We start from the raw sequence: 27,856 nt of genomic DNA, 5'->3' as shown, positions 1-27,856 counted from the left end.
GCTTACATTAGACAATGATTTGCAGAATTAAGAACTGCAGAGAATTTGCAAGTATAATATCTGTGCATATATTATTCTGATCCTGCAAAAACTGAAATGTAACTAAACAATACTATTTAAATCAATGTACTTACTTTTAAGCATGGTGAATAGGCCTATTTGTGATCTTACATTTCAGTCTTTACAGGCAAGATATCTTTGCTAAGTGTCATTAAGAATGCAAGGATTAGCAATGAGTAACTGAGATAAATGGAATCAGTGTCTCGAATGCAGTGAAAAGGAGAAGTTCAATAGCAACTGAAAGCTGAATTTTCCTATCGGTGGGACTAAAGCAAGAGGTGCCTGAAGCTGTTCAACTGTAACATGGTAAATATGCCATATGCTTTGAGAAAGATTCCTTGTCGTTTGTAAACAATCTTTCAAACAAAAATCTACATTCAACTACACAAGCAATTTCAGAGATCTGTCATAATGCTACTTTTTCCTTTTGGTGAGCTCATACGCTGAACAGGGTGAAGGAGCTTAAGTTTTGGAAACAAAAAATCAGTAATGGAATTCATGGTACTACAAAACTCAAACAAGGAATGATTAAAAGGAGTTTTGTATCAGGAGTAAGAAAATCAAACCCATACTGCTTTTGTGCTCTCCTGAATGTAAGTTTAGATCTGTCTTTTCTTAGAATGGATTCACATGTTGTGCTTAAGTGCTTTTCGAAACCAGATATTAGAAGAAAAGAATCATCAGTACCAAAAATGCAGATAAAATATTTGTAGTGAGCTTTAGAGTGAATGAAGAAATTGAACTGGAGTATTCCATGGTGTCATCATTTGTTGTTTGCTTTAAAAACAAAGAAAGGAATCCAAAAGAATTTGGCAGGTTGTTACAGAAACCTACTGATAGGGATAGTCCTGGTACATCTCACAGCCCTGCTTGCATAAAGCTGCTGCAAGAATTTAGTAGGTTCAGGCTCCTGAGTCCTACTGTATAAAAGAAATTGAGAAGTCAAAGATGACAGTTGCTCTTTCACATCAAAATAAACCAGCCCAATACTTATAGCTAGATCTTAATTCAAACTTAACTCTGACAGATAGGCAAGAATTTTCAATGTGGAGCTACAGTTCTTTAAAAACCCAGCTGTAAATCCAGAGGAGGAAAAAAACGGGTCTTACAAATATAAAAAAGATGTTGTAAACAATGAAAGAGCTAGTTCAAACTGACAGGACAAAAAGGAATGTATTCAAGCTACAGCAAATGTATTTCACATTCAATGACAGGAAAAATATTCTAAATTAAACACAAAAAATGGGACAATGGACAAACAAAAATATTCAAAAAAAGAATTCTGAAACTTGACTATTAAATTCCAATATTATTAATCACTACTTCTAGTCCTCACAACAGTGTAAAGTGGGTGGCCTCATGACCACTCAAAATCTCATCTAGTTTAGGACTGGGCTAGCACAGTATTAGCACTATATAATATCCATCTTTTCCTTTGGAAATGAACTTCATAAAAAGAAAAGCAGAACTGCCAATACTGTGCATACTGCTTATTGTCTCCAGTCACAAAATACCATGGTCTGTAAACAAGGCACTCCAAAGGCATGCAACTGTGCTGCTCATCTAGGGGGAAAAATACTGCAAAGTCATCATCTTTCTCAAGGACATAAAAAGTGTTGGAGAAACTCTTGACCTTTTCATAAACAAGCAATGCCTCTGGATGTAACTTATATTCATCAGCTATATATTTTGTATCCCCAAAAAAGGCAGACCCTTTATTTTAAATAGGCCTAAAGCGCCTGCTGTTTTTCAGATTATACATTTGGTTTGGGGAGTTTCAGGTGCTGGGGTGAATAGTTCTTCTGCCTTGTCCCACACGGCTCATGACTTTCTGCATTACTATCTGCCCTGCTACTGACCAGAACTCACAATGTCTCATGGAGCAATCGGCATTTCCTTCAGTGTGCATGTTAAGTTACTTCTAGGCAGACGTAGTATTCCTCAGAAACAGCCAGCCATCCCTACTTGTTATATTTAGCTCTAGTGTCACCCTTGTCTGTAAATTGGGGGGGATGACACAGGACAGGTATATTTCATAAGTAGCAAGTACTATAAAATATTTCATAAAGTAAAATAATTTCCTGTTTATAATTAGGAATCGTGAATGCAGGTTACATGTGCTGAGCATTTAAGCTTGCCTAGTTCAGCTACTCTGCAATATAAACCAGGAGAAAAGTCAGCCAGAACTTTTTCATAGAAGTGTATACTATGCTTTGTGGGTTTTTTTAAGAAAGCAGGAGACCTTATTATTTGTGCATGAAAGTAAAGTACCACAGATACCCCACTGCTGTAACTCCAGTCTACAGCAGGGTTTTTTTACAACGCTTTTTGGAAATACTGCTAAAAGTGTCTTGCTAAGCTTGACTGCATAGCAGAAACCGTGGGGATTACCCAAACGTAACGTATACAGAACACTGTGCTGCCATCACGCAATTGTGTATACTATAAAGCTGTGTGTCAGTCATTCACTCCAGAAACATTAAACACAAAATGGGAGTGTAGAAAGTAGCAACCTAACACTTTCAAAACCCAGATAGCATTAATGGGAGACTTCCAGCTTGAAAGTGATGCTTCTGTCTGGACATACTTACCTGGCATAATTACGAGACTCTGAATAAATGAACAGGACTTTACCTGTGCTTTTTGCATGCCAGTAGCTTTACAAATAGTCAGTTTAAAAGATCTTTGCCATGGGCATTGCATAAATAATTTTATATACATAAGTATATATGTATATATATTATCTATGTGTGTGTGTACAAATGCATGTTAAACAAAAGCCCTAAGAAGATTTAAAAAACCCATAGCATACTTCATAACTTATTTTCTAAGATAAACTATATTTTTAATTAATCACTTCAGAAATCGAAGCTGTCAGTGACCTTTTAAAATGACTATACATATACAGCACACTGTTAGATAAATATTGATTTTTTTCCCCCTCCACTGCAAGCAAAGTTTAGAGAATTAGTTTTCATACTAAGAGATAATTATTAAGCTTCAATTTTGTTTCTTAACAGTTTATAATTAGGCCTTTTGATTGTGCGCTTTTTTTTTTAGTTGTTAAGTCCAAGTAACCAAGCAACTATGTGCAGAAATTAACCTTTTTATTATATTATATACTGTAGTAGTAAAGTTTGTTTGAAGTGCATGAATAAAAAGTTAGTGAAATTACAGGAGGAACAATCTAATATAGCAATAATAGGTGCATTCACTGTGCATCTGAGAGGAGGAGGGGGGAAAAAAAGAAGAGTTTTTCACTTGTTTTGGCCTAAAACCTGTTCAGGTTTCCAGGATTCTGACATCAGAACCCAGATAACACTGGTTAGAACCATAGGGCTTTACAATAAAAGCTAAAATATTGACCATATGATGGCAAAAAGTCTTTATTTTGTGGTTAACTTATTCTCTTCTAGCTACTCTCTGATGAGGTTGGTGGTGCTGTGGAGGATGATCTCCTTCTTCTTGACAAAGATCGTGATCGTTCAGCACTGTAGGCCACATGTTTATCATAATTTTGTATCTGAGCCTCGAGGAAATCCCTCTGTTGCTGGCTGATTGTCTGGCTAATCAGTCCAGGGAGAGCTTGAATGCTGCCAATTAAAGTTTCCAGTTTAGATTCCAGAGTAACAATTCTCTTCTCAAAATCTTCGCTTCTTTCATTTAAGTCAGAAATCATGTCATACATGATGTTTTGAGTCTGAAAGTAGAAGGATGTAAACAAAGGTTTAGAGAGACCTTACGAATATTGTAACAAGCAGCACAACTCTACAAGGGTTTGTAAATTCTTTTGCACGTCACAAAAAAAAGAAGGATATGAATATTATAACAATATCTAGTCTGGTGAAATAATTTTACTTGTAGATTCAGAATAAACTTTCTACTAAATTTGTTGAGCATAAATTTAATGTATTTTGAGTAGCACTTTAGATGTCAAGGTCTAAATGAATTAGACAAAAGACCAGACCTTTTTTGGAAGTTGAGGTGCTTAGAAATGCACCATGCTAAGCTTTGTGAACAGTCAGTTGTGTAAGCCACCAGGAGACCGAAGGCTCCAAAGCCATGATCCATCCTTGACTCTTCTGTATTTCCTCTGGTTTTAAGCATTCTCATTCTTCTAAGCAAAACACAAATGTTGTTTTTCATTCGCATTCTCCTTAAACTGACCAGGTTTTCTTGAGCTGGCTGTAGTAAGAGTAGTCGGGTGGATTGTTTTTGAAATGTAGTGCAAGGAGTAAAAACTCAATTGCATGGTTCTCTACTTTTGCGTTCCCCAATCTATCTACCCTCTACAAAACAGTGTTTGGTTACAGCAAGCTTATAGGGTGTACTTTAAAATGCCGTAGTGGTCAGTAAAAATGTAATCTGAAATCTGTTATTTCATAGAGACTTGGAACTGGTTAAAAATAATGACTGAATTTCTCCCTCTGATAGACTGAGACTTCAGATTAGACTTAACCTAGAGTCAACACTGGATGGAATTCAGTGGACAAATTGGTTGAAGTTTATAAACTATCCAAAGGGAATGAAAATTAATTGAATGACTGACTGCCTGAAGTGTAAAGCACTTCAGTATCAGATGAGTGTCGAGAACCCATTTTTCTGCCCCCTATTTCAAGATGCTAGCATAACCCTTGAAAGCAAAGTAGTCTACATTAAATAGTATCTGAAAAGTCCTTATCAGTTGCCAGAAGCATTAGACTGAAATGTATTTTCAACAACCAAAGTTGTCAGATGGTTCTCTAAAGCAAAAGGGGAATGAGCACTGAATAATTTAATCTTTGCTTTGATGCACTTTAAATTGAGGAGGGTTTTGAGGTACTTGAAGAGGTGTACAAGAAACCCTTAGGAAAAGCCCATTAATGCCTCTAACTTATCCTCAAATTAAGATCAAAGTAACTATTAAATACTGAGGTCTAATGTGAAACCTAGCATGCTATCAGCTCAGCCCTCTAAGTCTCTAGTTATTATTTTATATTAATGAAAAATCCCAGCAACAATAGACAAGCAGTTTGCAACTGAATAGCTTCTACCTCATCTCAAATGGCTTAAAAAAGATTAATAAAACCTTATGACATATTGGCAAAGTAGGCAGCTATTACTCATTATAAAAACTTAAACAAATGCAGACCTAAATTTACTTGTCCAAAGTCACTGCTGCGTAAGACAACAGGAATAGAAAACCAGAACCTCTTATTCCAGTCTGTGTGAGAGCCTGTGTACTATAGTCCCTCATGGCACAGTCACTATCACCGGACAGGAAATCTTTTTACTATGCAGCACTACACTACTACAGCCCACTCACAGTTCAGCATTTACCATGACCACTGCAGTCACTTCAGGAGCTCTCAGGATCAGCCTCTCAATTATGAAATCTTTTTCAAATGTACAAAAGAAAAAAAATACGGTGCATTCAAACTTTGGTCAGAGCCATAAACAAGATGGTTCATTCAGTAGGTGTTACCACAAAACACACACATATTTTCATTTTCTACAAATAACAAACTTGTTAACAATATTTGCATGTATAATGCATAACATTTTCACTTCCAAACTCTTCATTTTCAAAGGACGAATGTTAAAACAACAGTAATTGCCTACTAACCTTTGCCAGGTCCACCAAAGTGTTGGCTTGATCATTCAGTTTCCTTTGTTCCATTTTTACACTTCTTAATCTAAAAAGTGGAAATTTTAAGTCAGATTTTTTTGTGCATGTGGTTGTAGTAGGATTTCTAAAAAGCATGCACAAAACTTACAAGAGCAAATAACTGCATGGACAATGCCTTGAGTACTTTGTGTAAAGTCAGAACTGGTCATGTGCCTGCTACAATGAGAAGCATGCTTCTTCAACACCGCAAAAAAGGAAACAGCAAGGAAATGTGATGTCCTTGAGAATACCATTTGCCATGGTCAAAGTTGAGTTCAAAAAGGGAGATAACAATTTATCCAGACTATATGAAAGAAAGCCAAAACATTCCTCAAAGCCTCAGTATCGTGACAAGTAGATATAGGAAGAAACATAGAACAACTGTTTTTTGTCATTAATGTTGTAGCAATAAGAATCTTCCCATGCCTACATGACTAGATACAGGTATTAGCCCTGTTCTGTCGGAAATGGATTGGGTTAGCAGGTGTTTGAACCTGATGGAAATACAGTGATAAGTGAGTTTCTCATTACTTTAAACAGAACTTCCATCTGACCAGCAGCTAAATAACCAACATACTTGCCAATACATTTTATTTTCTTACATAATTTGTGAATCTAAATATGATTATTTTAAACTTACATTAGACATTCCTTTTCAATGAGCTATTTAAATTACAGCATTGAAAAACTATGAAAGAAGCAGCAGAAGTATATTTTTCTCTTTGATGTCTACCTATCTGCATTATTAGTAGTTATGCACATTCTTTGAAAGATATATACATGACCTTCCTTATGTGTTCCCTGAAACAAAGTCCATGTTTTTCAGATTAACTACTAGAGGAGTGGTTTGTAGATGTGCTTTTCACAAATAAGCAATTTCTCCCTTAAGTAAGAGTCATTTGTTCAACATTTCCCAAATGAAAAATACTTGGACTTTCAATGACTTTTCTAGTGGCTGTTCTAAGCAGGAAATAGCATTTTTCAAAAACAACATATCAATTTATGAACAATGTGTGATAAGATACCATGCAGCCAACTAGTATGCCAAGGGCCAACCAAGCTAACCATTTGGTTAGCTGTCAAATGAAAATAAATTTGGCAGCATTTTGTGGCAAGTGGGTTGCTAATGCATACTCTGCCTATTTCTCGGTGATGGTGTTACTTAGAAAGCTAGTTTAAAGAAAGCCTTCTCGGAGATATTCCAAAATCAGGAAGTTTCTGTTCATATCTTTAGTTACCAAGCATTTCTTTTCATATCTAGGCTAACCGCCATGAGAAAATAAGTTGTGAGGAGTGAAATATAAAACACATGGAAATAACTCTGTTAAGGTAGAAATCAATTGTTCCCATAAAATTGACATTCCAGCAGCTTGTTACTGAAATGTCATACACTCTTCTGCCCCTGGAGGCTTCCTTCAGAGCACAACATAAATGCACACTGTAGGAATGGTGCTTTCAGAGGCTATGAGCTGGAGCTATTCTAAAGCAAAAAACATGGAGGAGTCTCCAAGGTATGGAGTTATATCATTACCGTCTCAGAACAGAATAATTACTCAAAGGTAAGCATGTAATGATTTGACTGGAGAATGATAACCTTAGAGTTTTGGTGAGCATCTCTCAAATAATTTGCAGAATATGTGTTTTCTGCTTTTTTTAAGATTCATTGACTCATCTGTTTGCCAGTTAGTATTTTAATTTTAAAATTCCAAGACATCCATTGTTATTGTAGCAGTACAAGTACCAACTGAAACCAGCATGATAATTCCTCAGGGTAACCAACCCAATACCTATCACAGACTGTAACAATGTATCTCTAGGTAATGGCAAGTCTTTAGCTGCAGCAGCCGGATTTAAAGAAAACTGTCAGACTTTTGTTCCTAAATTCATTACGAGAAAAAATGAAACATCTTGATTTTATGAACTTCACTTATCACAGCAAAAGATCATGATTCTGGATCGCGTTTCCATGGCAGCAATCAGACCACTGAAGTTCACAAATAAAGACTCTATTTTTTGCATGCAGACAGTGGTAAATTCTGCAAATTTAGAAAGGAACAGCTTATACAACTTACTTCCGAGCTCTATTTTCATTTTGTTGAAATAAAAAGACAAAACAAAAGAAAACAAACTGTAAAATATACTGAAACAACCAAATGAGCACAATGGGCTCAATTCAGCAGGTGGGAAGTCCTGGGGAGTTGCTACTTCTTTCAATCAGTAACTGCCTGAGGTGGAGTCTAACTCACTCGCATTCATCATGAAGGAACCTGCAATAGCTTCAAACCTTCCCATTAACTATCATCTGTAGGTTTTCTTATTCATACAATACATAAAATGCCTTTTAATAGTATCATTTAGAGTGATGATTTCACCTTCATGTTATTTAGTTGCACGAGAAGCAAAAAAGACCCAGACCAGCTGTAGGCAGTTTTAGAGCTGTGACCGTGAGTTTCAGACAGACTCTTATCATGATCTGCTCTGTTTCTTGTATAAAACTGGCCCTGAAACTTCACTCCTTTTATTTCTGTCTCCGGTGAAATGGTTGGAAAGGTGAAGGAGGGGGACCAATAAAAACCTAAGAATCCAGAAAGATGGAAAAGAGCCATATACTACCATGAGTCACTTAAGAAAAGTTCAAAGACGCAAAGGGAGAAAAAATAATTTGCACCCATCTACTCTGCTACAGCTGGAAGAAAGCAAACTGCTAGAGCAATGTTTTCAGCCATGGCACATTCTTCAGCATATTGAGAAAATGATCCTTTTTTTTTTTTTTTTGCTTAAATACAACAATTTTGGGAATGGGATGCAAAGCACTAAAGGACAGAGGGAAATGCATTATTAACACAGGTGTTCAAAGTTTGGCTGGCACAGCTAGGAAAAAATTACTGCTGCCACCTTCTACCTTCTTTACCCCACCTGATTAATGAATTTTTAAGGCAGATGCAGAACAACACTTTACATCCTGTGAAGCTCTTCTGGGCTTGAATGATATATAAAGCTGCAGATCAAGCCTGCTGTGCTTTTTAGATTCTTCTCTAAAGTGTGCACACACACACAGACACACACACACACACAGACAAAATAAATAGCAAAGTTAAAATGTTAGGGAATAACCTTTGTAATTGAGGATTCAAGTCCAGCAAAGGACGCACAGGACATGCCATCCTCTATCCCAGAACCCCTGCTACTCCCCTCTGCCTCCCAATCCTTTAAGCTAACCAGGATGATCAAACTGGGAAAATATACTTTTTATATCCACATAAAAATGCCTCGACTTTTTTAGTCTTTTTATTCCTTCAAGGATTTCTTCAATAGCACAGTAACATTTAATACTGAAAGTTTGCTAAATATAATATAGTAATCAAGGTTTATAGAATACTTCACACTTTAATCTTAGCTACCCATTGCTTTAAAACATTACTATGAAACAGAGAAACAATGACTGTTAGCCTAAATTTACTAATAGGAAATATAATAACCTGGCCTTTCCTTCCTGTCTTTCCTGCATGATGACACATAGGTGTTCTTTTCATGATGGATGCTTCCGTCACATCTCGTCACAGGTTGGCTCAGACACAGACCCACACTCAAAAGTTATCAAAACATCAGTTTGAAATTAAACTTACTTAATTTATCTACATCTCCCCAGTATCTCATGGAAACTAATTGCATAGTCTGTACAAATGGCTGCCTCAAGCTGGATTTGTCTTGCTATTGAATACAGCAAGACAAATGGTGGCATGGGTCCTGACCATTCCTCAAGAAGAATCTGTGGTTCCCAGGCACAAAAGTCTCTTTTTTTCTCCCATGTAGTCCAAGGAAGAACTAAATCTTTGTGCAGTTCTGCTGGTTTTGATGTGCTTTATGACAAATAAGTATTACGAATTTTACATAATTACTTATAGTCTGGCAATATCATAATTCAGCTTAATCCTACCACTGGTTACAGTTCTCAGGCTTGTTTTCTACCCCTTAAGATTTCAGTAGAGGGGAAGAACTCATCTGAATCATGCCAGAGGTGCTGAAAGGTCACACAATGACTGTTGGCATATACTCCCGTTTTCTAGAATGGATGTCAGGGGTCATAGCTGACACACCAACATTTGATTTTATGCACTGAGCATATATGGTGGAGAGAGGCAACTAATTGCTGTTGGGCTGTACAATGATGCTTGATGCATATTCTTTTCATTAAACACTACATACATAGTCATAGGCTCTCTTCTATCGCATCATTCTGATTTCAAATTATTAAAACATCTACTACAAATGGAACTTTTTTCATTTTCTTCAGTCTATTGTAGCTTGTATCTTACTACCTGTAAGCAAATATGTAACAACAAAGGATAGTCTCAGTGGCAAAAGACAAAAAGTCTTAGACAATTCAAGAAGTGTGGGAAACTTCTAAAAAAAATATAAACAAGTTTGATTTACCCTATATTGGACATATGCAACCAGCATACTTTTTAAGTTTTTTGTAAACAGGTAATACAGTAAAATACAGTAAAAAAATACAGGCAAACAGGTAATACAGTAAAACCTTATCTTTGTGTTACTCTTAGAGAAAAATCAGCCTCAAGAGCAATGTTCTATGAAGGGGAGAGAGAGAGTGGCAGGGGAGAGAAGGGAGAGGGCAGGATGGGACAGGGGGACTAAGAGTGATTATGAGGGAAAGGGAAACCAAGAGAGAAAACACCTGGAGAGGAAAATCAAAGCAAAATAGTACTTACTGATGAATAGCTTGCAAGAACTTGCGTTGATGTTTCCTTACTTTTGCATGGTCTATCTTTTTAACCAGCTTTGTGTTTTTATAAATTAACCATGTTTCCCTGAGTACATTGGCCGCTGCATTTTTCACCTGTTTAATAAAAGAAAAACACCAGGCTGACAAAAGTAGCATTACGTCATGTTTTCTCTTTTCTGGTATAAACTCTTTCTAAAGCACTTAAGACTCTGCCTAACTGTGGGAAGTGGGTACACCAAGAAGCTGCAGCACTGAGAGCAGAAAGCAATAACTGGACCAACTGGACTGCTGAGCAATTTCTGTGTTACTTATAAACGTGATATTGGGACCAGCTCTCTTTGCATTGGGGAATAATTTGTCCCTCTTTAAAGAGTTAGCACCATTTGGTGTTTATGGCAATATAAATTACAGTGAGGAAATACTAATGCATTATCTGTATGGTAATTAACTAAATGTATTTAATAGGATCATAACATTTCTCTCTTTCTTGTTCTATGGTTAGTACCTCTTAATTCTCTTAGCAATTTCACAGTCTTTTAAATTTCCAGAGCTGTTTGAACATACTTTTTTTCTTCTTTTCTTTACATTTTTATTCTTGTTTCTTTTTACCATTCTCTGAGAAGACGAAAAAATATCTTGTTAATTAATGTGGCCAGTATTCTATTTTGTAAGTGCTTTGAAATTTTTTTTTAAATGAGGCTTTCCATAAAATGTTAAAGGTAAGAGTACCTACAGTTCCTTCTTAGGCCCTCCAAAATTTTCAAGAATGCTTGAAAACAACAGACAAAGAATTTTAATGCAATGTTGATTAATGACAGAATGACTACTGTACTTGCAAAGGAAAACTGTCCTCATTATTCATCTTTATTTTCTCTCCCTCTAACTTTATATGATGTCAGTCACGGCAGCGTCAGAGCTAAGTCAATGTCTAGGTAAAGGCATTGCAGGAATGCCAGGCAGTAGCTCTTTCCAGCAAGCGGTCCTCACCTTGTACCTGTAGAAGCGTTGGAGAACCTTGGTCCTGACTTCAGTGGAAGTACAATGACATTTTAGAGACTTCCTCACAATCTCTACCTAGTCCTTCCATTTCAACAAGGTATGGCTATCTTCAGGCTGTGAGGAAACCTCTCTAGTATCTGTGTAACCGATTTGTGACCTGATGTGCTTCTCAGATTTGTTTGGTTGGTTGCTTTTCATGTGCTTTTGAGTTTCATGAGTTTGAAGCTACCAAAGCACCACTTGGATACAGATTAGGCTGATATTTAGACTTATATGAAGGATCGCTGAATAAAATGAGCTTTAAAAGGCACAAATGAACACCAGACTCAAAATCTGGCTAATCTTTACAAAATCTTTTTCCCTCCTGAAAGACATTTTGAGCTCAGCTGTCAGATTACACTAGAGAAGTGACTGTGCTAGGAAGGGACACATTGTTGTCTGTGGTCTAGTATCAAGACGACCGTAACTGACTATAATAGGAGTGTAAATCAACAAGCTCAGACAGGCACCTCAAGTCAGACAACCTTTATACCTATCTAAGAACTGCCTTCCCACTCATCCTTAGTCCTTCCCCACAGTGACTGCTTAGGGGAGAGACAGGCTGTTAGTGGTCACCAGCACAGAAACGAGGGAGCCAGCACAACCAGAGCGGTGTCCCGACGTGTCCTGGCAGCACAGCGTGTAGAGACATGACATGGCGCTCTGCAGCAGAGGACCTGTGGCAGCGCAGCACGGCACCGCTGCATGGAGCTGCGCTGAGGCAGCCAACCTCCTTCCCACCCGGAGCAGAGCCGTGGTTTCCAGCTCAGGCATCGACACCCCTGTCCACCCATCAGTAAGGACAAGCTCCTGTTGTGTTCCTGTTGTTGATCAACTCAGGAGTTCCTGTTGTTGAACTCCTGAGTTCCTGTTGGGAGTGTAAGGACCTTCCTCTCTGTATTGGCTCTTCTCAATAACAAAGATTAAACAAGTTGAGAGGACTATGTAGCTCCTACTCATTTTCTTGTTCCCTCAACACTGACCTGTTTTATTTCAATAAAAGACTTCTATTGCCTGGTTTGCTGCATTCTTTCATTTTTCAAGATGATACTGTAAATGAAATTATATTTCATAAGGAATTTTTTTTTTTTTAATGAATGCTAATGATTTCTGGAGGTGGTTTTAAAATAATCTCTTCTAAAAATATTATCGACAAACATCTTTCAAGGCACTTCAGTTCCGTGTGCTGCTAAGTGAACCCTGTGTTGAGTACATGAAGCAATTGGAAAGCCTGTCTCACTCACAAACTATGAATATGTCTTTTTCTTAAGAACGTCCTTCATAGCTTGAAATTCTTGTATACATCAGTCATTTTACCTATTTTAGCTACAAAAAATTTGTATATTTTTCTCATATGCTGCATTAAAGTTTTTTAGTTTAATATAATAGTCTTTAGTTTCACAGCATTTAACTGTTGGTTATAGCAATTATCTCCCAGCTGCAAGGACTCTCTATAGAAAAATATTAAAATCCTCAAAATCTGATGAGAACTCACAGTTGCCCTCAATTCAGAGAAAGGCTCAAGGCATTCAATTCCTCCTCCTTGCAAAATCATACCCGTGAAAAAGTTCAGTAGGAGAACAGAGCAGGAGACCACTTAAAACAAATGCAGAAATAAATTAACGCACATTTCCTTTTCAGTTGTGAATATAAAGTATGACTTACTCTTTTAGTTAGCTGGGTGTCCATCATGAAATTATGCACATGTTTTTCAGCTTTGGTAAGTTCTAACTTCCTTGCCACCACAGCTACCACCAGTGCAGTGCACCCAGCACCCTGAAAACAATAAAACAAACCCCCAAGATGTTACTACTGCGTTTTGCAGAGTTTTAGTGGAAGCTTCTCCTTTGCTGTAGAAGTATGGCAGGCATCAGGTGATTCATCCCTGGTAAATACAGTGAACATGCTACAGCTATTTCAGTACAGAGTAATAGGAAAAGTCAGTAATTACAGGCTGGTAAATTGTCAAGGCATCAAAATAATTAGTGAGCAGCATCACTTAAAAGTTCTGCTTTTTTTCCTGCAGGGGTTGAAAATTTCAACACATCCCATTTCTAGTGCATAAACAAAGGGGGTGATCAAAACAACTTTTAAAACCCAGAATATTAGTAAACAAATGCAGAATACCCTGTTCTTAACAATTGTCTCAAGGTTACAGCAATCGCTAAAGAGGAAGTAAGATAAGATTAGTATTTAGCATACAAAAACCCTAAAGTTTCTTAGAATTTTCTGTAGGGCCTAAAAATAATCACAAATTTAGTATTTAATCACTTTAGTATACTTCCTTGTTGTTCTCTGAGTCCTTCAATTATCTTTTCCTATAGTATTTCTGCTTATCTTATTACCATTTAAAATAGCACACATACACAAGACTATTTCTTCAAAACGTGGATGGAGAAAATATGAATTTTCTAATTTGTGCTGTGTGTATGTATATACACGGACACGCACGTTCACAACAGGCCAAAGCCAGTAGGTGCCTGTCCCTTTGAAATGACAGTGCCTTTATCAGCATCACATTTACATGGGGTTTTTTTTGGGGGGGAAAGGAAAGGAGGCTAAAATGAGCCAGGTAATGAGACACATCTAGAGGTATTATTGACTTTACACTATTAATAAATTCTGCTGCCTTAGTCTTTTTTTTTAAAACAGATCCTTACAGGTTCTTTTTAAAAAGGTACAAAAAATCACATTAAATATACAAGGCTGTGTTTAACTTGCAGGTTCACCCCAATCTAGTAGTTACTGCACCTGTGTCGGTTACTCGCCAGTATAAAGCAATCTCTTGTTGCACATTGAAGCTTACCACATTTTCATTCGCAGAGCTTTCTTCCACTCTCTCTGTATTCCTCACATTAATTTACTCTCTCTCCATTCCCGACCTCTATAACTGCCTTACTCTCTCCAGAAAATCCAGAAGAAATCTCTGAATCTAGCTTCCAAAATACAAATTCCATTAATAAACACATAGAGACTGCAACATAAATGAACTAATTGGAAACCCTTATTCACATAGTGTCCTCAAAAAAATGAATGTGCTTTCTCTGCTTATTTACTGAGGCACCCAATGAATTTTGTGTAAGTCTCCAATTAATTAATTCTCCATTCCCCTGGTAGATTGTCCCAAGAAATCCATCTGCTCCCTCACAAACACCTAATTCTCTGCAATTAGTTCTCACCTATCAAAGCTTCTATGCCCAACAGCTCTCGACATTCCCTTGAATGAGTCCCTTATAATTTTGCTGCATTTCCTGCTTCTCTCCTGTCCTCAGTACTAAGCTTTCTAGCTTTGCTGTTCCCTCTCCCTCTGTTTTCCAACCGTGTCAATAGAAGTTCATGGTAATTTACTTGAAGTCTTGCTCTCTCCATGAGATGAGTCAAAATGGGGCTGTAAGTTCCTTGCTTCTCCAGATCTCACTAAGAGTTAAAAAGGAAGAAGACAGCCAATGCAGCTTAAGGCTGAGCACTTCGGAAATGCACCGAGCCTTCTGAGAAGAGGACTAGGCAGGAGATGCTCTACCATATGATCTACCTCCCCAGAAAATAGACAGCTCTCCTTTGGTCTCCTTCCCGCGAAGGAGGGCAGAAGGGAAGTGCTAATATACAGAAGACTTCTCTATGGGCAAATAAATAAATAAATTACCCCATACAATAGCAAGAACATGAAGAGAAAAGCAGACATCTTTTGGCCCAGTGTGTCAGGATAACTGGGGCCAGATGTTGATGTAACGACAGAACTAGAGTTCTGCCTGCTTACAACAAGAATTCTAAAACGGAATGAGATTATTAATACAGACACCACTGGCAAAGTGGCACAAAACAGCTGTTTATGCCAAGCTACCAGGGGAGAGAAATATTAATCCCCCTTCCCAGCCCCCCAAAAACCAGCTAGACGAATGGTGACAGACAAAAGGAATTTGGTTTGAGTTGAAATTACTCCAGCGTTTGCAATTACCTCTCATGCTTTTTCAGAGTGGCATAGCAGTTATAAGGGCCAAACGCTGTTAAAAAAGTAGCGTTATATCTCACATGAAAGACACTGCCTGCAGCAGCAGAATATAGTCACCAGCAAGCTATGACAACCTCCTCTATGGTGTACATGCACTGCTATCTTCCTTATCTCCAGAACAGCTTACTGCAACGGCAAGGTATTCTAGATTCAGGTTACCCCTCTTGGCTTTGTGGGATATGATGGGATCTCAGGATATCAAAATGAGCTCTTTTAGCATTTCTGCAAAAGAAGGAAGTATTATATTATCTGCATGTTTATGTTTTGCAGTACCTTGAAAGAAAACAAATTACACTAATTCTTTAAACAACTAACAGCTTACAGAAATAAGACTGAAATTCCACTTAAAGTACATGATGCTAATTAATATTTTATGTTACAGTGCTCTGCACTATTATGTGGCTCCCCTAAAGATGTCAGCATCCTTAAATACACGAATAAAGTGAAAATTATTCCAAACTGCAGAAATTAAATAGAGGTAATACAGTTACTTTAAAATGGTAGCATTGTAAGCATCATACTTGCCATGTTTTTTAATATCCTGATTCACTTGAAAATCAGTAATATGAATTCCATGAATTCATGCTCATATGTTCAGGTTTTTTTCTTATATCAATACTATATAATGCAGCAGCCACTTTTCTATTAAAATGACTTAGGCTAAATAAAAGCACCATGATAATTATTTCAACTGCAAGAAGGGCTCTTTTGAGAATAAGATTCTAAAAAGTCTTATATTTGATTACTGCATTTTATAATTTCCAACATAATTCTTTTTATACTGTTTTGAAGTAAATAATAAACTAAATCACTGCTTCAAGCTTTTGCTTAACTTTCAGGGGAATTATATATCATACAAAGGAAATGAAAAAGGCAGGAATGTATATATTTTCAAGTATCAAGGCTTGATACTTGGTAAATACAAGGTAATTACAAGGTAATTACAAATTACCTTGGATTACAAGGTAATTAATTCTATTTGGAATTTGCACTCCTCAGTCAGTCCCCTGTCCGCCTCTTGCTTTACAGAGTTATTGTAGTGTATTTTGGCTTGGTAAGCAGCCTGATTTTAAGGGCACTTAGGACTTCCAGTATGTCAAAATTTGAGGAGAAAGAGAATGAAAGAATGAATATTCATAATGTTCCCTCATCAGTCCACTGCAACTTTAGCTAGTGTTATATATATCTGAAAGCCACCAACTTCTACCCCATTGAACAGTCCATTCAAGGCATGGCTAAAGTAAAAGATGAAAAAGCAAGTGTCAGATTCCAAAGAATTAAAAAGCATCAGTTTGTGCTAGCTACTAAATGTTCATAACTATGTACAACAGAACTAAAAGGTCTGACTTACTTAAGACTATTTCACAAGAAAGGGAAAAAATGCCCAAAAAATTTAATCAATTCATGCCATGCTGACTATTCAGATTTTCAGTGATTTCAGGCAAATTTGAAAAACAGACAATTCAGCTTTCACTGTTTCTCAAAATTGCAGAATTCTTTTTGTATGCAGAAAAGTTTTGTATGTGCTCACATGAAATTAAGCATTAAACAGTTAGAAGCTGTGTTGACAATTTAGACACAACTGTTAAAAAACCTGGACACAAATTATTACCCCACATACAGTGTAAGCAACATGGGCAAGCCAAAGTTAAAATTTGACTATATTGCTCATTTGCTCCATTTAATGGAAACAGGTAACAACAGAATTAACCATGCATTAATTTGATTTCTTTCAAGTACTCTATGATCAAGGGTTTGCCAGCAACCACCAGTTTTAAAATCTGATCTACCTGAATTTTTCTATTTTCCAGAAAACATGTACAGGCTGAACAAACTTATCTACTAAACCAGGAGAAGCCCTTAAAGATCACAGATTTAAAAACGGGCTTCACTAAAACAACAAGACCACGACTCCGCCGATGAGCTGAGCAATGCCTATTTTCTATTTGCAAGGATCTGGAGATGAAGCACGTGAACCTCATCCTGAATGTACAGTATTTCTTGCTTGATATGAAATGGTGCGTATTAGTCTTCAGTAAAAGCAAGAAGTCTGAAAACAAACATATGACACATCCTCAGTCTTTCAGCTGGGCAAAGGAACAAACACTAGACTGCACAGTGACAACAAATCTCTGATGGTGATGTAAAACTTGCATTTGTGAGCAGTACAATCTTGAAGCATAAGGTTCACAGCCATTTACACTGGACAGAACTTGCCTTGACTGTCAAGCTGTTTAGCTGCTGTCCTGTATGAAAACATTTTGATGTATCTGCAAACAAGTTTAGGACATTCTTCATCTCTTTAATTCTAAACATGCTGCTCCTGTTCAGGACAAAGAACGATGCCTTAAGTTCAAATGCTCATGCAGGTAAGCAACAGTCCATGAAAGCCCTCCTTTGGTACCCTCTTTGATGCCTACAATCCAAAGTAAGTTGCCCTGATAGAAATAAGTGTATGTGGGTATTTGACTCACATATATACTTAGGTACTTGTTAAACGCTAGTAGGCTAATTATTTTCTCAGTTACACAAGCCTAAATGATGACTGATGTTCCCTGGAAAAATGAATGGAAGAATGGACTAAGTTGAGGGAAAAAATAAAATGTCAACAGGCATTGGCTTTTTAACATCAAGCCCATGTTATCTCAAAACAGCAGGAGAAGAAAGGTGAAATTAATTGTATTTTAAGTTATACTTTAAAATTAACCACTGAACAAAATGCTTAAACACACCTTTCAGAACAAAATAACTATTACTTGGTGTTAACTTTCACTTCACCCTTAGGCATCATAAACTGCAACTTTCCTTATCTGTCTGCACAGCCTCTTCTCTTGGCACTTAGTTCTGAATTACTGCAAGCTTCATCTGCTTTAACAAAGCAAATTATTTCTTTCTTAGCTGTATCAGGAATTGCTGCAACGGTTATTTTCTTTGCCTGTCATTTTTACCATGTTACTCTGCTCTGTGTCCGTCTAATCCCTTCTCTACGGCATCACATATAGAACATTTGCCCTCAGTTGCAATATTTTATGACTCCAAGCTCTTCCATCTCATCAGTATGGAAGCAATAGATTTGAGCTCTAATAAGCCCTTTCAGACAAAATCCTTTGCATCGTCTCTTGACTTAGGAAAAGCTCCCTGGAAACACATACAAATCTAATATATAGTTTTCTTTCAAATTCCTCCCCTTCCTTTTTAGGATATTACTTACTACAAAACCTAGCAAAACCAGGGAAGGTACTTAAGATTCTGGTGTGCCAAGATCACTTGTTTTGATCCTACATAATGCCTCATTGTTCCCCACTCTCTTTGCTATATGGAGATGGTAAACTGTTCAGGAATTTGGAGAATATATTTCTACTGTCTTTATACAATATTGGTATCAATAGGATCAGGTGTTAGAGTCTTGAAGTGCAACAGGAATATAAGTAACAATAAATAAAGATGCTAGGTCTGTATTAACCAATTATAGTGTACACATCATAATACTAGACCTGACTTTGCCTTTTTTCTCCTTCAGATCCTGCTGTGGTTTACCGACATTATGTATCAATATACTTAGCATACACTATACCAGCTGAGATGCCTTTAGCAGTCTAATCACAATCCTCTGTCCTTCCCTCCACTGACACAGCCCACCCTAAGCTTTCTGCTGTTGTCATCAGAACACCAGACCAAAGCTAACTTAAAGTTACCACAGAGAATTTTACATTATGGTAAACCACAGCAGACACAGCCATGGCAGCCGGAGGGAAAAAGCTGGTGTTGCCCAAAGTATTCGATGAGGTTGAGGCTATGAAGTTTGGATCAAGACCATGCCTTTCCTACCGCTCGCAAGTGCTAAGATTGAGGGTTCACACTGGTGCAATACACAGTGACTGCAAAACTGCAGGGTTCAGGCTTCAGTAAAGTCTAGCATTTACAATGTTAGACATTCCGGTAAGGGCTGAGTTTTAGTGATAACCAAAGAGAGGTGCTTGCAACTCTTCAACTAAAGGGTTATCTAAGGCAAAGAATGGTTAGCACTGGCTGATAAGCTGCACTGAAAACAGCATTTGGTCAGCAGAGAAACCCTGTACTCCTCTAAGCAAACCCCTCTGGCATTTCCACTTGGTTCTTTCTTTGGTAAGGTTCCAAAATACCTTTACAAGACAACAATGAATTGAGCCATTTCTGCAACTGCCTGGAGGTCATACATATGCCTGGAGGGTGCTACTGGTGAGAAAGAAAGCAACACTGTGTATCAATGTCTCAGCTGAAAGTCTCCTGGCATCTTTGGTTACTGGACTGGAAGTGAAGTGCAGTCTTTAGTGCTGTAGTTGTCACAAAAATGTCCTGCTATACTTGCCTGTAGCTGAAAGAAGGCAGTTGCCACATTTCTTGCTCATTTCTTGGGATCTTGGGATCCACTGAGGGAGAGAGAAGGTCCGCTTTGCAGACATATGGTTCTGGTGGGAAATTTAGCTCTGCACCAGAAAAGGCACAACATTCCTCCTGCTGCTCTGCATAAAATGAAAATCCTGTAAGAATTTAAACAGGTACTCTGTGCATTTGGCTCTCTAGAAGTTGGACTTACAGGACCACCAGGGAAGGGGGGGAGGGCAAAATCTTGCTTGAAGAAAAAAATAACTCTCCAAAACAAGCAATGCAAAAGCTGAGGGAGGAATCCATCCACACGACAGACAGAGGCTAGGGAAATGGTGTTGTATAAAAGTGGTTTTGCATTTGTCATTGTTTACTGGGAGAGATGTATAAGCTTGCAACACTGAAACAAAATAGGATGAATAATAGGACAACAGCTATGCCATCTCAGCCAAAAAGGTGACCTAAAATAGTTTTGCATTATTTATACTTTCATATATTTAATATTTGCCTGGCTACTATTGTCTTCAGTGGAGTTTGCACCACAGGTAGAATTTTATTGCAACATTTAAACTTATAATCTATACAACAGCAGATGAGCAGATTCCTTTACTTCTTATTAGTCCGTAAGGTTTTTAGCAAGGTTGCAAAAATAAAAATTATGAAGAGCATTAGATGTCATATACAAATATGAAATTGATTAAATACTCTCAGACACAGTAATGGATAGTGGTAGTGGGTGTGAAATAAACTCCTTTTCTTGAGTAATGCAAGCTGGGTACTGGGAGAGGCTTCTGAGACAGCACAGAACACGATGATTTATAAAATGAACACAATCTCTCTTCTATAGTGGAACCTACAAATGGTAGTAGTGTTATCTCAGAGAAGCCCAAGAATTGAATGCATCCTGGTGGCTGGGCTCCTGGGAAACCTTCAATGGTCATAACAGCTAAAAGCCCCATGGAGATCAAGACAGTTTCTGCCGACGTGCAAAAAACCTTTTTGCTGAGCAAGGAGGCAAAATCTGATTTCACTAAAGGAGCAGGCTCAACAGCCTACAGTGCTGATGGGAAACATTACTTTAGTAATTCAGGATGACAGCTACTGATGATGTTCTTGCCAACACCTGTGTTGTAAATACAAAAGTTTCATGAGAATACCTGTAAAAATATATTAAAATTGCTGTATTATATCCGAAGTTATTGCAGATGAAAGCAAACCAAATTACATTTTTTCAAAACAGAGCAGATGTTTTGCTGTAACAGTCATCAGGTCCAGTAATATCTATGTAAACAAAGATATCATGGGACAACTGATGTTCATTCCAGCCAGTAACTGACTGCCTTTGAACTTGCTGAAATGCATCTGTAACTCCTAGCTAGGCCCTAAGTGGGTGCCCCATCCTCTGACACTTCAAAAACTTCCCTGCTCTACTGGTACAAACTGAAGACCTTCCAAGGGAGGTTTTTTCCTTAATTTTTCTAATTCTAAAAGAGGGTTACACCTTCCAGGAGATTTTGTTTACTCAAATGGTGGTAGAGCCTCTGCCATCCTCTCATTTCAGATTACTGGCCTAACCACCACTGCTTCAGGGAGCACCCTCTGGAGCTTCTCAATTCGATTTTGATCATTTATTTTTCTTTACTTCAGTTAGAAATTTCATCCCAACAAGCTATATCCATAAAATAATCCCAAACTATGTTTGTTCCTTACAAAAGTTTCCATTTTGACAATCTGGTGTGCTGGAACAACAATAGTAGAGGAGCTGAGGAATTTCTCAGCAGCCCAGCTTTTAATAGCTTCAACCCTAATAATTCAAGCATCATTAACTGTCTGCTCCATATGACATTTCTGCTTGACACACTGTCCAGTTAGGTTGTATGATGTTAGAAGGAATAAATACAATCTGTTCTGAATCCTAATATCACATATTTGTTATTGAATTCTCAGAACCAGCTGAATTAAATTCTACCATATATCTGAGACATGGACCCGAGATGCGACCAATTTGCATGAAAAACTTTTCATATTTTCCTGTACTCTCAGGGAAGTAAAAACTGAGCTCTGTTCTAGATATTTGTAGGCTCCAGTAGGCTTCTCATCTACAAAACTATTCACTGCATTGCTCTGACCTTTTACTACCAGATACTAGAAACGATAAAAATATTATAGGTTCTTGATCAATGTGCAATATGTTCTAGGTAAACCTTTAAATAGCAATACAATCTATTATTCTTTTACTGTTACTACAGAAAATTAAGTTGCTTCTGTAAGTTCAATCATACCTATCTACCCACAAAGCAGCCTATTAGTCTTAATGATACCTTTTCAGCTCTTTGAGTGTAATTCAAAATACATTTCTGTGTTTTGTAAACAATTATGTGTTTCTGCAACTCATTAAAGAATTAAACAAGGCAAACAAAAGTTTTCATAAAAAATCCCACAAAGTTTTAGGCATTATTATGCAAAATAATTTATGACCTTTTTGCACATTATCAACAGAAAGTTCTATAAAATAATTTTTGTATTTCATTGCTCAAATGTGGCGTTTACCTTCTTTTCCTCTTTTTCAGGAATTATCCCAGAAGATCTGCAGCTAATGTTAACTATGCAGTTAGAATCTACTTTTTTTCTCTTTTTCTTACAATCTATTAACTATTAAATTTCAAAGGTGTTACAGTTCAGATTTTGCTACCAAAAAAAATCATATGGTTAAACACTATACTACTCTTGGTGCCATGTTCCTCTTGTAGATCTTTCTCTGTGTTTGTTGGTAAGACCAGTTTAAATCTGAGATAAAACTGTGTGCAGAAACACCACAATTTAACTTTAAATGAAGAGCCCCCTATTCGCAGAAACACCTCATCCTCGTCACTTCTTTCATGATGCATAGGAAAGGAATTGTGATTCTTTTGAACTAAATGCAGACTTCCACAAGGACATTAAAAGCTGCAGCATGAGAAGCTTTAAAATCAGATCTTATTCATTTTTGATTCATGATTTAAAACTAATAAAAACTAGTATCCCTAAAGCCAGATTGTACACATTGACCGCTTTGCAACTACTCTAAAAAGAATTCTTCATCTACATGAGTGGTGTTCAAATCCTGTAGTTAAAAGATGCTACTTAAAAATTTTCCAAAAGAAACATCTGATCTTGTCGACCTCTATGATATAAATTTAAGAAAACTTTCCTAGTTTATTTGGTTCCTTCATAGGCTTAAAGATCTCTTTGGAGTTCATTTCAATAACAGAAGCATTTAAGCTGCACTTTCAGCATCAGGGAGGCAGACACTCTGAAATAAGAGCTATTTTATTTAAAGCAATCTTCATCCAAGCTATAGCCAACCACCCTGTGCATCCTGTGACAGGACAGTTGCAACTCATCCATTTTATTGCAGCAACTTAGGTTTGACCTACTAGTTCTGCGTGTCTGCTTCTAACTGTTGGCTCTGCAGGAAGGTTCTGCATCCTTAGCTTTGCATACACAATAAATGCACTAGCTCACCACATAATGCCGGATGTAAAAGGAAAAGAGTCCTTCTCAAACCTTGCAACAGAGCCTTGTATTTGGAGTCAGAAGAATGGATTGCCATTATTTTATCTTGCGTAGGTACAAAAGCTTACAAAGACCTGTAAAAATGATCCATCTCAGTGTCATTAATTATGCATCTTCCCATATCTTCTCACACTTGCCCCCTCCTTTTACTTCTACCAATTTCTACTTCCCTTCTTTAAATTTTTGCTAACACCATTATACTCCTCATAAAGCAAGGAAAATTTGGCAAACCACTCCAAGGCCCTAACTCCAAAAAGCCATTAAGGAGGTGGAAGGGCTGCCTATATAAGCAGTTCCACTTAGCACCAGCACAAAGTAAGTGCTCCACCTGTAGCTGAGCTCAGCCTGCCCACCACGATCGGAGAGATCTGCTTGGGTGTGCACTGACAACCATGGATGGCATCTTCAGTGGGCAGACAAAACTCTGCCAAGCTGCATGGCATGGTGAAGATGCCACAGGTCTCCCCATCTCCTCTATATCCTGTTCTGATAACAGTGACAGCACTCAGATTTCTATCCATCCATCATGCTCTTCGAGACCTACCTAATGTATAGAGAGGGAAGAGGACACATTTGCTATCCAATTTATAGTCCACCTGGCCCATAGTCTACTACTGCTGCCTAGTGAAATCTCACTGGAAAAACGCTGATAGGTAATCGAATTGAGCTACCCAGTTCAGTTTCACTTGCCTGTCTGTAAAGCGTCTCTGCGTTAACCCATGCCACCAACTCTGTATCGTGCTGTGTCAGTATTTTCATTAAAGTTTCACATATTTAAGTGCTTTGCAAGATCAAAAACTAAATTGTTCAATATGACTACATATTTTTTCAGTGTTTGCCTTATTTGTTCACAAGCTTCTTTTTTTTATTTTTTAATTTTTCTAACACATCAATCAGACTTCTTTGCTGGCTTACTTATAACGATTCTCAAGGCTTTTTGTCCTTTTGGTATGATCTGAATATGTGTAAAGATTTTCCTATTTTCCAGCAGTGTGCATCTGCAGAATTTAAAAGATGTCACTTGAACCAGTGCCTCAAGATAGCAGTAGCTGCAGTTTCAATGGCCAGTACAACTTGGTGCCATCAGCAGAATGCATAAAGTTTACTTCCCAGGCTGGAGCACAACACAGGGTTCAGCCTGAGCAGTCCAATTTCCATCGCACAGAAAGCAATTCCTGAGGCAGAAGTGGGAGGACAGCCAGGACATCTGGGCTCTTCCTTCATTGAGGTCAAGACACTGAAGGAGCCCTCCATGGGCCACCAGTTTTGCAAAGCCAATACTAACTCTTCATTGGTCTGTGTAACTACTATTGTATTCATAAGTATTTCTATTTATTCTTCCTTCCACCCTTTTTAACAGGGACCTTATCCAAAAGCAAAAACTCGGTGGTATTTGGTATTGATCACACTAATCCAACAACACATTTGCTACTTCAGATGCTAGGGAATTACATTTTCCCTCTTAAAATCACATACATGGTTTGATTTTATTTGTTATGTACAATTAACAATTATCCTGGTGTATCTTTTAATTAGACCATCAACCACTCCTATTGAAATAAAAATCAGTAAGTCTGTTCTTTTAGGATTTATCTTTTCCGCAACAAACATTAATTAGTTACTGTACAAGTTTGAGAAGAGTAGCTGGTTTTAAAGAGTTATATTCAAGACCTATAAGCTTTTTGGTATTGCAGGTTAGGTTGGAAGATAGTTCATTATGATGTTCACTGTTTCATACTTCATATCTTTCAGATCCTTTATTAAAAAAAAAACAAATAAAAGAGTAATTTCAACATCTGACTTTCTCCCATTGCTCCATAATTTTTTTCTTTCCACCTTTTTTCAAAGATGACGTTTGCCAAAGTCATATTGCAGGTGTCCTTAAAAATGTAATTAGGGGTCAGGCTTTCAGTATTGTTTTACCTATCATCACACACTAGCTACCTGGCTCGTTTTTTGGTTAAGAATGCTTTCTGTCTCTGGAGGTATTTATCCCAAACTCATTACCATGAGATTCTGATTGGAGCCTTTGTGCTTCCAAAGCAGCTGCAGAATTTTTAATCATAAAAAAAAAATCAAAGACACAAAGGTGAGTATCATCCATATATTTTAGAAGTCTAATTTTCAATGGAATCTTGTTTCAGTTATGAAAAAGAAATGCCGTGTGTGCAAACGGTATCTATTAATCAGTACTTTAGTTTTTCACCAAAGCAATGGAAGCAATTGCCACAAATAATTTTACATCTGAATCCAAATGGTGCTGTCACAAGCAAAATGACAAATATATCTTATAATTTCAGCTTCTGTGTGGTTCATTCACAGGTGTATAGAATAACATTTGCAATAATCTGGAGTCTGTTTTTCTGATTTTATTTTTACCTTGGTTTTGTTATAATAAAATCATAAGCCTACCCACAGCTATTCAAAATAACAGTTCAGATGCTGCTATCATTTGCACTAGTATAAATGCAATAACAATGTGAAACCCATAGATGATTAGTATTAATACTACTATTCTCATTGCACTTCTGCAGGGCTTTGAAGGTCCTAGATTTCTGTTACTGTAAGTTTTTTTCATAACGAAATGCCAAAAAGTGCTGAACAATTTGAGTGAAAAAAAAGATCCAATATTTGCATCTTCAAGAATTTGCTTCGTATTTCTAAACAGTGCCCGGGAAGAAGGAAAACTTTATAACAGAGTTCTGTTCCCATTCTGCACATCCCCGTGGCAATATATACTGCTTGTCCTCCTTTTTTCCTAATGAACTTATGACCACATTTTATTCTCTCTGGCATCAAAATCCAGCTCAGAAAGAGAAGCAAAGGCAAATACCCCAGAAGATGGCAGATTTGAGCTTAGCCAACAGCCTTTAACAGTCATTCCTCTGCTTTCAGCGTGTACCTTCCAACTACATTGCAAACTCTGTATTTAAGGACATATGCATTTGCCACCATCAGCAAAATGTACTGGAAGTCTTTCTCAATAAAGGTCAATGACCTGAAACCTGTCAGATGTTTAAAAAAGCATGTGGAAAAGATTGATAAACATTACAAAAACGCATTCATCTCTTTTACTCTTTGGACACGAAATACACTGTTATAAACGGAAATTTTACCAAAACACCTGTTCAAAAGGGGCAACTATTTGATAACATTTGTTTTCAGCCATAATCCCAATATAACTGTTTTAACAGAAGGTAAATATTGGAGCTGCATTACTTATGATAAATGGCAAAAATTCAGAAACAAGTATGTATCTTACTGTTATATACAGTATATATGATGCTTATTCTACCCTTCTCATTCACAGGGACATTTACACAGGAGTTGATACAAATAAAAGCGGCAGACTCCAGAGCTTTTTTACTTCTAATTTACTGTAGATATGTGTAAATTTCCCAGGTGTTATAATATATTGCCTTACTCCCTGCCTAACTTTGACCAAATGGTGCAATACAGAAAAATTAAAACCAGACATTAAGTACAGTTAATAAATATATACTGAATATGCGTACACTAACAATTGCTGCATTGTATCAATGATAACAAAAACTCTTACAGTGAAAATTGCACTACATAAATCCACTTAAAGCAATGGAACTCTATGGATAGTATGTTATTATACTTATAAGAAACAATCTAAAAAACTATGCTCAAGCAAATGCTTTAGGAGATTAGCCACCGTCATGTTTCTTTGTTTGTGAGTACCTTAATTTTAAGAAACAAAAGTTAGAACTGTAGATTCATTATTAATACTGGTCCAAAGATACACATGTCCAAATATAATTGAGACGTTATGATACCTTAACATTTAATGAAAGACTCTATTGAGATTTTGAAGCTGTGAATTATGTCAGAGTGGAATGTGTTTCTCTATTTCATTAGAATTTGTTTCTCTGTATTCTCTGCTAAATTTTGCCTAAAGAAGAAGAAAACCCTCCATTCCATTACCAGGAATGAAAGACCATGGGAATGCTGTGAGTAAGTATATATACTCTACAAGCTCGGAAATAAATGTTTCTTTATGGCTACCACAAATTTTGGGATTAATTGCAGCAAACTTAATCTCATATCCAACTAATAAATTCAGAAACACTCACCATTATTCCAGTGAGTAAACAGACTCCTTTCCCACAGTATGTATTAGGTACCATGTCACCATATCCAATGGATAGAAAAGTTATTGAAATCAACCACATTGCTCCAAGGAAGTTGCTAGTAACATCCTGTTGATCATGGTACCTGCAAAGAAAAAGAAAACAGCTTCCTTATAATGAAAACTTCTGCTAAACTTTTGTGCTGTCAGAAAGAAATCTCATTAACTGGCCATACAACCATTCTTGCATTCTATAGTTATTTCCTTTTTAAAAGCAGGAATTAAATAAATCTCAAATACAATGACATCAGCAGTAAAGAAACAGAAAGTACAACAATAGCA

The 27,856-nt window shown here is 37.1% G+C and overlaps 1 protein-coding gene across 2 annotated transcripts in view; it reads right to left on the bottom strand.

Annotated features, from left to right (window-relative positions):
* Positions 1-3,212: 3,212 nt before the first annotated feature.
* Positions 3,213-27,856, bottom strand: part of KCNN2 (potassium calcium-activated channel subfamily N member 2) — a 76,673-nt gene continuing 52,029 nt past the window's right edge. For both annotated transcript variants that reach the window (XM_072859146.1, XM_072859147.1), the window contains 5 exons: positions 27,519-27,660; positions 13,155-13,265; positions 10,438-10,565; positions 5,666-5,735; positions 3,213-3,760 (listed from right to left, as the gene is read on the bottom strand). In XM_072859146.1, coding sequence (XP_072715247.1) covers positions 3,473-3,760; positions 5,666-5,735; positions 10,438-10,565; positions 13,155-13,265; positions 27,519-27,660 — 739 coding nt within the window. In that variant the 3' untranslated portion in view covers positions 3,213-3,472. The remainder of the gene's footprint in view (positions 3,761-5,665; positions 5,736-10,437; positions 10,566-13,154; positions 13,266-27,518; positions 27,661-27,856) is intronic.

Source organism: Ciconia boyciana, chromosome 4 (assembly GCF_034638445.1).
Source record: "Ciconia boyciana chromosome 4, ASM3463844v1, whole genome shotgun sequence".
In the NCBI taxonomy this organism is placed as follows: domain Eukaryota; kingdom Metazoa; phylum Chordata; class Aves; order Ciconiiformes; family Ciconiidae; genus Ciconia; species Ciconia boyciana.
Note: the sequence above shows the minus strand (reverse complement) of the source record. Positions and strands in the feature narration are given on the sequence as shown.